At 54.1% G+C, this 12,030-nt stretch overlaps 3 protein-coding genes across 3 annotated transcripts; 1 reads left to right on the plus strand and 2 right to left on the minus strand.

The window, feature by feature from the left end:
- Positions 1–228: 228 nt before the first annotated feature.
- Positions 229–1,124, plus strand: BBK36DRAFT_1188709 (hypothetical protein; the record flags this gene model as incomplete). The annotated part of the gene is made up of 3 exons (XM_024896588.1): positions 229–341; positions 439–740; positions 861–1,124. The coding sequence occupies exons 1-3, from the start codon at positions 236–238 to the stop codon at positions 1,122–1,124; spliced, it is 672 nt and encodes a 223-aa protein (XP_024753175.1). The 5' UTR covers positions 229–235.
- A 668-nt stretch (positions 1,125–1,792) lies between these two features.
- On the minus strand, positions 1,793–2,248 carry BBK36DRAFT_1166081 (hypothetical protein; the record flags this gene model as incomplete). Its single annotated transcript, XM_024894862.1, has 1 exon — positions 1,793–2,248. The coding sequence occupies one exon, from the start codon at positions 2,246–2,248 to the stop codon at positions 1,793–1,795; it is 456 nt and encodes a 151-aa protein (XP_024753176.1).
- Positions 2,249–8,850: 6,602 nt separating this feature from the next.
- On the minus strand, positions 8,851–11,521 carry BBK36DRAFT_1166082 (hypothetical protein; the record flags this gene model as incomplete). Its single annotated transcript, XM_024894863.1, has 7 exons — positions 8,851–8,967; positions 9,079–10,137; positions 10,192–10,465; positions 10,536–10,910; positions 11,004–11,077; positions 11,163–11,399; positions 11,474–11,521. The coding sequence occupies 7 exons, from the start codon at positions 11,519–11,521 to the stop codon at positions 8,851–8,853; spliced, it is 2,184 nt and encodes a 727-aa protein (XP_024753177.1).
- Positions 11,522–12,030: the final 509 nt, after the last annotated feature.

The raw sequence follows: 12,030 nt of genomic DNA on the forward strand, positions 1-12,030 counted from the left end.
TTCTTTACCATCGCCAGGGAGCGTCAACTTGCAACCCTCGACATCGCAGACAGGGATCACGGCACTGCATGTTTCTTTTCTGCGCTTCTTCTCGTCCGCTCATTTTATTCTCTTACGTGTGATTTGTTTATTAAGAGAATCAGCTCGTTGACGGAGAGGAAAGCAACGCCCAGTCTTCTCTTTTCGATATTTGCATCCCGCGATAGACGACCTTTCAGCAGTATATCACACCAAAATGCTCGACATTGACTGGAAGGGCCTTGCCCTTCCATTCGCCTACCTCATCGTCCTCGGCGGCGCCCTCATGACCTTTTCCACAATCTATCGAAGACGGAAGGCCGGTACGGCAACCCTCAAACCCTTCTTCTTCCCTCCCCCTCCAAAAACGCCATATCGTCATGCATCGCCGCAAACGCTAACAAACAACCTCCCGCACAGCTGAAAGCGCAAACCTCGCGCCCTGGTTCGGCCCTCACCTCCAGCGCGACATCTACCTCTCCCTCCTGCATCTCGATCCCGAAGAGGGCTCCGAAAAGGCCCCCAAGGTTCCCGACGGCGTCCTGCGAGCCGCCCTGCTCCGGCGCGCCGTCGAGGACATTGAGCGCCTGATCCACATTAAGACCGCGAAGCAGGCGTGCGGAGCGCTGCTCCAGAGGGGAAGCGTCGGTGATGACTTGTGGCAGCGATTTCTACGCGCGGAGAAGGAAATGGAGGAGGAGCTGAGAGACGTCGTTACCGAGGTAAGTCTTTGCGCCTATATGTCATCAAGCCATTTCAACTCCTATATATATATATATATATATATATATATATATATGTGTATATACCCCGGAGAAAGACCGCTAACGCAGATACTGTAGGCCAACGCCCTGGCACCAAACTGGGGCCCCATCATCTTCCAGTCTGCGCACGAAATCGCCGCCAACACCAAGCTCCGCCAGCGCCTTGAGGAGATTCAGTCGCAGACCGAGGCCGAGAAGGCTTGGTGGTTGAAGAAGCGGAGCCAGATCCAGGCCGAGTTCATGAAGGAGCTTGACGAATCAGAAAAGGGCTCAACAAAGGACGGTCACGAGGATGATGCCGTGGTAGTTGACTCCCCTTCCAAGAAGGGAGGCAAGAAATAAAAGCGCAAGAGGTGGACCACAACGGCGACAATCAGGAATAAGTTCAGGGAAGAGGGGGCAGGTATGGCACAAGATGGTGCCAGTGTACATATATCGACATTCTGGGGGAGAAGGGGACAGCCAGGACGACGAATGGGCAATTGTGTTCACCGAAACTGCATCTGCATCATGCCAGCAAGTGCAGCGGTTTCTTGATGGGTAGAAAATCCAAGGCGTTTGACTGGTTATCACAGATGAGAAGGCGAAGGATGATGCATTTGTCTTGTATTGTCTTAATAAAATAGGGGATTATATCATGCCAAATCATTGCTGAAGTTGTTCTACGCCGACCGCTACCAATGATGAGTCCACCTCTCCCTCCGATGCTCCTTGTATGCTGTAAGCGTACTTTGCAGGCCACGCAGCCTGTAGTTCGACACCAGGATATATACATGATATGTACGCAAACAACGTATGGGGTGGCCGGTGACGGTCTCAAGTCGCCAATCTAAGATGCAAGTAACAGCCGTTCCGAGGTAAACGCCTCATCCAATGGTGAATACTAAAAGCAAACAAACGCCATAAAACCATATAACTCCAGGACCATAATGCCAATTCTAGACCGATGGTGGGTAAACGATAAAACACATGTCTGGGGTCGCAAACAAAGAGAAGACGGGCACCGTCCGTCACTGCTGAGAGAAGGGATTCATCTTTCGCCTCAAGGCGTCCTCGGCGGCGGCGTTTCTGCTGGCGTCTCGTGCAATTTGCTCCTCCGTCTTGAGCATAAGTGTCGGGCTATCACAGCCTCTCAGGCCAATGAACCTGCCCATCTTGCGACGCTTCTCTTCCAGTGGTGCGTCAGAACGCCAGTTGACCGGGCAGGGGTATTGTCGAGACCAAGGAGAGGGAGTGCGCTGGTGGTAGAAGTGGGCGAGGGACTCGAGTTGAGCATCCGTGAGTAGCCAGAACTGCAGCACGGTGCGCGGAAAGTGAGGGTGGACGGCACCGGTTGTGAGCTGGACGAGAGGAGACAGGGGCAGAGCCATCTGGTGTAGCTTATGAGCGAGCTCCGGGTTCTTGGCGAGACGGCGCCGAAGGGCGCTTTGGCTGTGGTGGTGAGAAGGCAGGCGACGATGATGCATCATGATGTGTGGTGAAGTATCTCGTGAAGAAGGTATCTTGGTGGATTCTCCTTGGTCCTTTTTCCTCCCTTGTGCTCTTGGACAGCCGGTTCCTTGAGGCTTGGCTGAGGCTGATGGTGATGGTGGTTACAATGTGTGAATTCGCTGCCAAAATGCCCAACCCGACGATGCAACACCCAATAGACGTTTGCCGGAATGATGCACAACAGGGAAACTGGTTGTTTTAAATAAGAGAGAGTTTCAGGCGCTCGATCGATGCCCAGATCGCGATGTGAGATCGGTTGTTGCTGCGTCTTTGCTTTTGCGCTCAGACTGACCGTTCTCGGAAGGGCGCTGTGTGAATGCGGAGTGTCTGGCCCGGGTGACGCTGGTGGTTTTGCGTGCACACAAAGTACGAGTCCGTTTCAAGAGCCAAAGACAAGGTCCAGAGACAAGGCGAACGAGGCTTGTTCAGCTCGGGCTTCCCACCCCTTTGTATGAAAACGAAAGAGGAATAGAAATGAAAGAGAAGAGAGAAAGCGGCTGACTGAAAGCAAAGCTGCGGATATAGCCCCCCTGGCTGCTTATAGATGGAAGGAGCGCCACTTGCGGTTGTTGGCTCTTTCCTTATTCACACCGCAGCCGCCGTGCACCGGATGCGAGACAACCAAGCAAGAGCAGTCAAATCAGTGGCAGTTGCCAGCCGTCACAGCAGGTCCTAGCTTCCCCTTTGGATTGATTGAGTGACTGGTTGGCAGCTCTTTCCGTTTTCCTGTCGGCGGCAACCGGCAAGAGCGCTGGATGAGGCGACGAGGCTGCTCCTGCTGGTGCGGATTGCTGATGGGGCGGAGGATCCGAGGAGGTCAGGTGCTGTCTGACTCTGGCGAAAGGAATATGGAATAAAGGATACCTTAGGTACTTTGAACTTCCAAGTTGGTGATGCGGTATAACAGTACGTGGGCGCGAGACAAGCAAACAGCAAGCAGGTGAGGGACTCCAAGGTCAGCTCTTACACCTTCTTTATATACCCCAGCTGGGACGGGCAGTCGACTCCCCAGGCAAACGGCCCCAATGCCTGGTTTATATACCGTCTATGCGGGCAATCGACATGTGCTCACTTGTACAGCCTTAGACTCACCTTGGGATTGGCACTGCATCGTCATCCTCCGGGGGTTGATACCGCCTCGGGGGGTGTCAGTAGTCCCATGAGCGAGCCCAGGAGTCTGGAGCGCTGGCGTCTAGGCCGGAGTCTGGAGCCGGGATTCGGGCAGCCCTGGCAGCTGGCCCTCAGCCTCTGCCCGCCTGCCAGCCACGCCATGCCATTGGAAGCGCCTCGTTCTGCTAGGCCTCACGATTCTCGCAATCACCAGCGTCTGTCGTCCCCACCATCCACGCAGCTGCTACTGCTCTGGGCAAGGCGCCGGCGCTGGTGTCGTCGCCAGCGATACCGGTACCTGGCCTGTATGGCGACGGAGCCGCCGCTCGCGTGCTGCATCTCTGGGGACGCTTTAGGGGGCCCCCCGCCCGCTGCTCTGGTACGGTGGCCACTGAGTTACAGGCTGAACACCACTACATGGAGCCCTGAATCGTCTAAGCGGCCACCTGGAACGCTGACTCTCAGCGCTGCGACAAAGAAACTGCTGCCGTCTGGTCCATTTCCCGCGGCTTCGTCCCGCATTCCCCTGTCGCCGTGCTCTCCAGATGCAGATTTTCCCCATCAGTCGATTTGTCTCCGAGTGTGCGGCAAGCTGACGAGAGCTGATGTGTACTCGGTCCAATGCTACTTCGTACCTACACGCCCTGGAAACCGCTACCTGGTACGTGTACGGAAAACCCAACTATGACATACGACTGCTCATACGCGCTCTGCGACTACGAGCCAACCTTTACCACAATGACGGTCGGACGCTACCTTGTCTGGGGGGTTAATCTCCATGGGGGGGTTGAGCTTTGCGACGGACGCAGCGACGACGCCCAGAGTGAGACATTGCTAGCCAGAGCTGACCCTCCAAGAGGAGAGAACCCTGGGCGCAGGCCCCAAGGAACAAACAGAGCGTGACGAAGGATGATGGTTGAATGCTACCGTACGAGTACGAGTACCGACTTGGCTCTGTGCATGAGCATGACAGCAGGAGATTCGCTGCTCCGTCCGCGGTAACATCGTGCTGCCAGCGAACAATGGCCGATATCATTCTCGTACTGGCTTCGCATATCGTCACTTGGCCAACACCGGCTATGGAACCCAACAGCCTTGAGGATGCCCGAGACCGCCAACATGTCTCCGTCGACGTTGGGCCGAAAGGCTTCGGTCCCGGATCCGCCTGTCCTCGTGCCTTGAGGCTTGGACGCTGCACGGCGTACTCGTACATACTGTCGTACAACCTGTAATACACACAAGGGTTCAGGGCGGGCAGCAGAAGCCGGCGATGCTGGTTCCGGGCAGAGGCTCCAACCATCCAAGACCGGAGGCAGAAGCCGCCCCACGTCTCGTCTCGAGTGCTGAGCACAGCACAGAGCACCTGAAGGACGCGGAAGCAAAGCGAGAAAGGCCCCGGGCTGAGTCCGGCCACCCGAGACGACAAGATGGAGACTTCGTACATGAAGGAGAGACAGCGCCAGGTCCCAAGTCGCGCTGGTGCGGCTGGGCTGGAATGCTCTGGCGGAGACGGCACTTTTACAAATCCCATCAGCGTCCTATTTTCGGCCTGTTGCTCGCCCTTTGATCCCTCGCGGTGCTTTCTTTTTGCCTCCTTTCCGGCAAATCGGCTTCGTTCGTGGGTTTTACTAACACGGCATTTACTCGGTCACGATGCTGATGCTCAAGCCACAAACCGGCGACATGTTTGCAGACAATTGGTGCCCTACTTCTCTCTGCCTGCCCTTGCGCGCACGATCTGCAATTTGCCCATGCCATCAAAGGATCGGGTGGCACATGGGCGTCTGGACCGTCCAGCCAGCCATGTGGCCGCCAGACACGCCAGAACTACCAGCCGCCAGCCACTCGCCACTTCATGACCCGAATACTTGCATATAAGGTGGCCTGCATACGACTATTGCACTCTCCCTGCGGATGGTTTGGAGATGTCTAATGGGCAGAGGCAAGCCGCTGTGACTGGCGGCCAATCTATTGCTTGGATTCCGCCTGCTCCGTGCTGCCGAGTTGGGTGCATGTCTACAGTTACTACTGCAAGCTCTAGCCGAGCCCAAGCGGCCGTTCGCAAACCAACAGAAGTCGAGTCTAATGTATTGACAACAGCCGGTCCGGGGAGCGTGATCGACAGCGCATGTAGTGTACTGTCCGGCAGGCCTTTGTTCCAACCTCGAATGTGAAATCCCATCGGCTTCCGCCAATTCCATCGCAGCCTGAAATGGCATGGATTCCGCTTGTCTGCCTTTTTCTCTCTGCTTCCAGAAGACCGCGGCCCACTGCTAAACGGCTGCTTGAAGTTGAAAGGGGAATCACCCTTTGGACAGCCTGCTCCATTGCATGGACTGTCTACGGCATAGCCGCTCAGCCGGCCTGCGTAGAGCTTCTGCGTGTGTCACTTTGAGACATGCACTAGCAGAGACAATAAATAGACCACGGCCGGGTCCAGCAAGCTGCAGGGCGAGTTTGAGAGTCATTGTGGTGGCATTTTGGGCTTGTTGATTATCGAGCTCAGTTGAGTCAGTCGACGCCTCCATTGGATGCCATTCACGATGTCTCCTCCTGAGCCGCACTTCCGTCCTGGGACATGCTCCGAGGTGACAACTCTTGCGGTTTCATCTGCAGGTTGGATTCACCTCCTCTGGGAGGGCCGCTCTCATACATACTGTACACAGCATACGTGGCAATCGTGGTCGCAACGACATCCATCAACAAAGCACCATTCGGCCGGAGAGTCGCAGGAGAAGCGTCACCTCGCTCTCGCCTAAACGACTCCTACGCTGCAGCACCCGGGTTGATGCACGTACACGTACACGTAGGGCGCCGCAAAGGTGAGATTTCTCCGTACCCAATGCCACTGTTACCCATGGCCATCTCTCAATCTTACATGTCTCAAATCCCCCCCAGCGCGGTGGAACCAGCAAGCCCAATTTCGCCTTGCAAGTGCCCGCCTGCTGGGTGACTTGGCCGTCTACGATACGACTCTGGAAACGGAGAAGCAAACGCCGTGTTCCTACCTGGCAATATCTCGAGAGGCTCTCCCCCCATGTTGGTTGGTGCTGTGACCCGAGCTAAGGGAACAAGAGCAACATGAAGATGCATCGTGATGTGATTCATTTTCCGGCCCCTCCAATTAAAGCTGGGCTTGCTTGTTTTCAGCTCGGAAAAGGGACCCCTGGGTGAAGGAGAGGAGAAGAGAGGAAGAAGAGGTTCGAGCGAGAAAGAATTTGACACCCAAATTTGCTGGATCCTGGTCCATCTTTGTTCTCTCCGAGACAAACAACTGTTACTCCCTCAGCCAACCTGACTTGGGTTGTGAGTACAAGGAATTTCCGCTGTTGTCCACCAGACGTGATTCAACCCCGATGCTCTGGTATCACCAACATGAATCAATCAATCAGATCACTCATCAGGCAGCGGCACTCGGTCCCGTGTGCCCGGACCGGCCGCCCTTACATTGGATGTACTTACACGCCGCGGCTTTCTTTTTCAGCTTTCAGCCTCTTTTGCCTCTGGACCCTGCCGGATGTTTTACGCCATGAGCGAAAAATAGTAACAAGCCATCATACCTGCCGCTTCTTGTTACAGAATGACACCTCTGTGTCAGGCATTCCGTCTCTGTCGGTAAGATAGACTTGATACTGTTTTATTATCTTCTTTTTCTTTCCTCCTATTCGCCTCCTTTGATGCCTTTTTTTGCCATATTGACTTGCTTTATTAGTGAGGGCTTATAAAGAGGAATCCCTTCTGCAGGAGGAGGCGTTTGGGTATCAACCCAACAAAGACACGGGGCGTAGCACTGCATACCAAAACTACGCAGTCCCATACGACTCTGATCCCTGCCGCCTTTGTCTCGTTTTCTATTTTCCCAGCTTTTTCCCAAGATGTCGGTGAGAGATTGACCGAGTACAACCTACCTGGAGTAGTATTTTGCGTTACACGTTCATTCCGTCCAGTGAACGGTAGACTGTGTCATTGCTTGACAGCGAAAATGTTACTCTACGCTTATTACTTTATACCTATTTCAAGGCTCAGTGAACCCGCGTGACGGATATGCTGATTAGTTGACGTAATATACTGTTTCCAATATTTGCTTACCTACTTGCCTACATACATACCCTACCTTGCCCTTTCTTTCTGCTTCTTGATACTGCATCAGGGTAAGGTATGTTTTCTTCATCAACCTGTCACTGTTACTGTTACTGCTGCTGCTGCTGCTGCTACGGTGTTTAGTATAACCGCTTGCACCGACCAACAAGCATGAGACAATGTAGGTGACTGACGTGCGATGCACTTAGTAGATAGTATTAGACAGGAGCAACACCAAAAAGAAAAAAACCAAGACATTTTCCCAATGAAACGTCCGATACCCTTGTCTCTTATGTATTTTCCCAATCAAACTTTTTATTTTTTAGTTTTTGGCGTGTCTCGCTTGATGGGTGTTTCGTTTGAGTCAAAGTCAGTGGAAATGGCTTGGCTGTCATTTCGGTACCCAAACTGTTCTTTTCCCAACGGTCACAAGGTTATTATTCTTCACTGTGAGGACATAGTAGTAAGGTAGCTTAGAGTAGGTAACCCTGCTCTACTCTAAACTTGATTCATACGACTCACACCTATTTCCGTGCTTATAATGTGAGTGTGTAAAAGGGTATCAGTACTTGAAATCTCCCTTTCAGGAAATGTATTCCCGTGGAATAATCGTGCCCGTGATCACACTCCCGATTTGGTCATGTTCACACCCTTCAATAAGAAGAAAACAGACGGTACGGAAATCAGAATGACTTGGACCCAACAACCGCCGTACTATAAGTTTAAATAGCGACGCAAGACAGGAAAGGATGGGTTGAGCGAGCGAGCGAGCGAGTGTGTATAGGTTGTGTAGTGTAAGTGGCCATGTGTGTATAAGGTAAAAAAAGAGGCTTGGGAAATGCTCAGCTGATCAAGTACCGATTTTTGTTCATTTTTTTTTTTTTCATTCCTCACCCCCTTTGTTAACCCATTCAGCCGCACGTGGCGACAGAACGAAAAGTGAGGGCCTTCGCCTTATGTTAGAGAATGCGCCGGCGGAGAGGGGGGGGGGTTTGGTCATTCCTCTTCTCTCTGGGTAAGGTACTTCTTGAAGGAAAGAGGAAAGAGACTTGGTGAAGCGCTGGAGGGGGGAGGGAAGAAGAGGAGGAGGGGAGGAGGAGGAGGGGTGGTGAGGGGGATGAAGCCACGCCAGAATGAGTTTTGGGGGTTTCAATATGTCTTCAATCTATATAGCCTCACTTAGAGTCGCCTTAATCGATGTGTCATTTGATGATTCCGCATCCTTTTGCTTCCCCCCCTTCTCGGCTTGACGTATTCCATCGTCTTCCTCACTCTCCTCCACACGATGCCCCCTGGGCGTCCGCGCCCGAATCCTTTCCGTCTTCCCAACAGCTTTCTCCCCCGTCTACTGACTTACACAACACAGCGGAGACTCCCCTCATTCAATTCACAGCCACCTCACCTTTGCAATGTGGTCCGCCTTCTTCTTGCTGCTCTTGACGAACCCCATGGCCTTGAGCTCGGCCAAGCCGCGATAGAACTGCACCAGCGCCCTCCGCTCGTCCTTTTGCCGCCGGAGCTCCTCCCTCTGCTCGCCATCAGCCTCGTCATCCTCGCCCTCGCCCGCGACACCATCGTCTCCCTTCTTCTTCTCCTCCTCCTTCTCCTCGCGCACTAGCGCGTAGAACGCTGACCACAAATCAGCAACGTTGATCAGGCTCCCCGCCTCAAGATACAAGTGGTACAAGATCGAAACGGCGGGAAGCGTCGGCTGCACAACACCACCAGCACCAGCACCAGCACCAGCACCGGCACCAGCACCGGCACCGGCATCGTCGTCTCCGCCGCCCCTGCAACAGCCGCAGGAGAGGTAGTCGTACGGCCGCGCCAAGCTGCGCCTGAACGTCACCCGCGGCCGTGGCACCATGACGTCCCGCAGAGGCGACCTGCTGTCGTACAGCCACGCCTCCGAGAAGAGCTCCCTCTCGGGGCGTCTTGGCCCGAAGTGAGCCGTCAGCCGCTCTGACACGGCGTCCACGATGGCCGTCAACTGCCTGTCCTCGTCGCGGAGGGCTGCCGAGTCGCGGCTCAGCTGGACGCGCTGCGCGATGACGGTTGTCCGCATCACTTTGCTCTGGCTGCTGTATTTCGTGTGCAGCGTCATGCCCGCGCTCTCTGCGTCTGCGTCCAGCTTCTCCAGGCGGGCGAGCGTATCCTCCAGGAAGCTCAGTAGGGAGGTGTCGCGCTCCTTTGACGCAGGCTTCAGCTGGACGCTCGATTCTCCCTCCTTGAATATAGAGATGACCCGACGTAGCATGCTGGCGAGTGCGCCCGAGCCCATCCGTCGGATGTGTTCCGTCAAGCTGCCATTTCCAGACGCGGGATAAGCCGCAGAGAGTGAATCGACGTACGCCCGTGAGAATGGGGGCTGAATTGCTCCGGCGGCCTCCCTGACCAGGAGTAAGCGTAGGTGGTTATCCATCCAATCCTGTCGACGCTCATTACTGGCCCGAGCTTGCGCGAGCAGATACTCGTCGTCCTCTAGCAGCAAGCGCGCATGCTCAAGGCTATCGGCGGTTGCACGCTCAACTGCCGTCTCCACCTCATGCCGGAACGAGGGAACATGCCGCAGCGCTTCGAGATGCCCAGATTGAAGGGTTCTTTCCTCCTTTTCCGTTTCGGGGGCCATTAAGACACTGAGTGCGTTGGCGTAAAAATGGCACATGTAAACGTACTAGAATTCGTCAGATTCATAGCCGAAGGGCTTCCAGTCATCATCGTTACATACCTTCAACGAGCTGATGAATGCCTGGATACCCGCCATCTGATCTCGTTGGCGGTCAAGCATGCCCCGAAGGATTTGCGGCCCCAGCCTCAGGGGAACATCGCTGGAGACCACAGCGCCCATGAAGACGCTCTCCAGAATAGTCTCCGTCTGCACACAATCAAACTGCGCGCCGTAAATCAACCGGCACGCTGCCTTGAGCAGACGACTTTCCAGTAGATCAATGGACGTAGCAATACCGAAGAGGAGAGTGAAAGGGATCTGCGGCCGCCATGAACTGTGCTCGTGTTAATACAGGACAAGCCAGATAGAAGCCTCTCATGGGGGGAAAAGAAAAAAGAACGCACCTAAGCAGGGTAATGATATCAGACAGCAACCCACTATCAAACCCTTCACTATCCTGGAACGCCACAAAGATATTCTCCTGCGGCTGATGCTCCAGGAAGACACGCAGCGCCTCGAGATCATACGGCAGGTAGCGTCGGCCCGAGCCCTGTGCAAGCTGCAAGTCTTCCTCGCCGTCGACTACCAGCGACTTGGAGGTGGCTTCTTGAATAATCTTCTTCAGGGCGTTCTTCAAGTTGGTCGCTTCCGAGGACCGCAGCCGGATGAACTTGCTGGTGGACGTCCGCTGGAGGGAATCGGACAGCTGCTCGAAGAGCAAGTCCTGGGAGGCAATGTTGGGTCCCGTGATGATGAAGGCAGACGGTATCTTGTCGCCGCTAAACGTCCCTCCGTTAGCCTCACGCTGTCCTCTTCGTCAAGAGTGGCCTTTGAGGAAGCAAAGGAAAGGGGTAAAGAATATCAATTCTCACCACTCCGATTTCGCCTCCCGAACAAAGCGTGACACCCCATCCAACGTCGCAGAATTCGAATCCCTCAAAATCTCCTACACATCCCAACGCCCCCATCAGCATCAGTTCATTCCACCAGACATCACACACACCACATAAAAGGAACATAAAAAAGCTCACCTGTATTCGAGCATCAACCATGGCCCAATTCTCCTCCAGCAGCCTCTCCCTCCGCCGCATACAAGCCATGCTCTCACCCAGCAACGGGGCAAACCACGACGACGATGAACGCAAGGCGTCTTCATCCTCTTCATCATCATCCTCAGCTACCGCAGAGCGACGGGCTGTCTTGCGTCTCTTTGGTGGCCTTTCGCGGCGCGGTGGTTCATCTTCTTCGGGGTGGAAGATGAATGCCGCCTGTGTCGTAGTATCAAGGCTTCAGTTAGCTGGAGGCAAGACGCGGTGAAAGGGTGAGGCTTCAAGGTGCGCACCTGATGGTCTTCTTGGCCAAATGCGCTCTGCAGCTCTTCGTTGGACATTGTTGGGCCTGTTCTAATGACCGCATACAGCAATTCCGGCTTGCTGTTGTATGAGAGGTGGACTCCTTCAGTTGTCTATGGAGGCCGTTCACATGGTGTAAAACGCGGTTTGGCAGAAACACGGGTCACCATACAGTGCCCATTTCACAGTATCAGCACTGTATATCAATGTCCCGGTTTGGAACAACTTCACCTTCACAATGTACCAAGAGAAAGTGCTCCATACCCTATATCGAGTCGAAACACTCCATTGTACCGCATCATTGTCCCAAACGCTCGCCTTCCATTGTCAAGGTACACGCCAATCATCGTACATGCTAAGTTCAACATACTAGAAGAGAGCCTTGATTCTCAAACACGAAAACTTGCCTACCTAGGTCTTTCTCCCCCCCTCCCAAACCAAGAGTCCTTTTGGCCCAGCAGCAGCAATCGACTGAGCTGCGTGAATAAACAAAGCGTGTCTTGCATAATCTCCCATGTATGCCTCCTTGCATACATGCACTGCAAAT

Source organism: Trichoderma citrinoviride (assembly GCF_003025115.1).
Source record: "Trichoderma citrinoviride strain TUCIM 6016 unplaced genomic scaffold BBK36scaffold_2, whole genome shotgun sequence".
NCBI classification, from domain to species: Eukaryota; Fungi; Ascomycota; class Sordariomycetes; order Hypocreales; family Hypocreaceae; genus Trichoderma; species Trichoderma citrinoviride.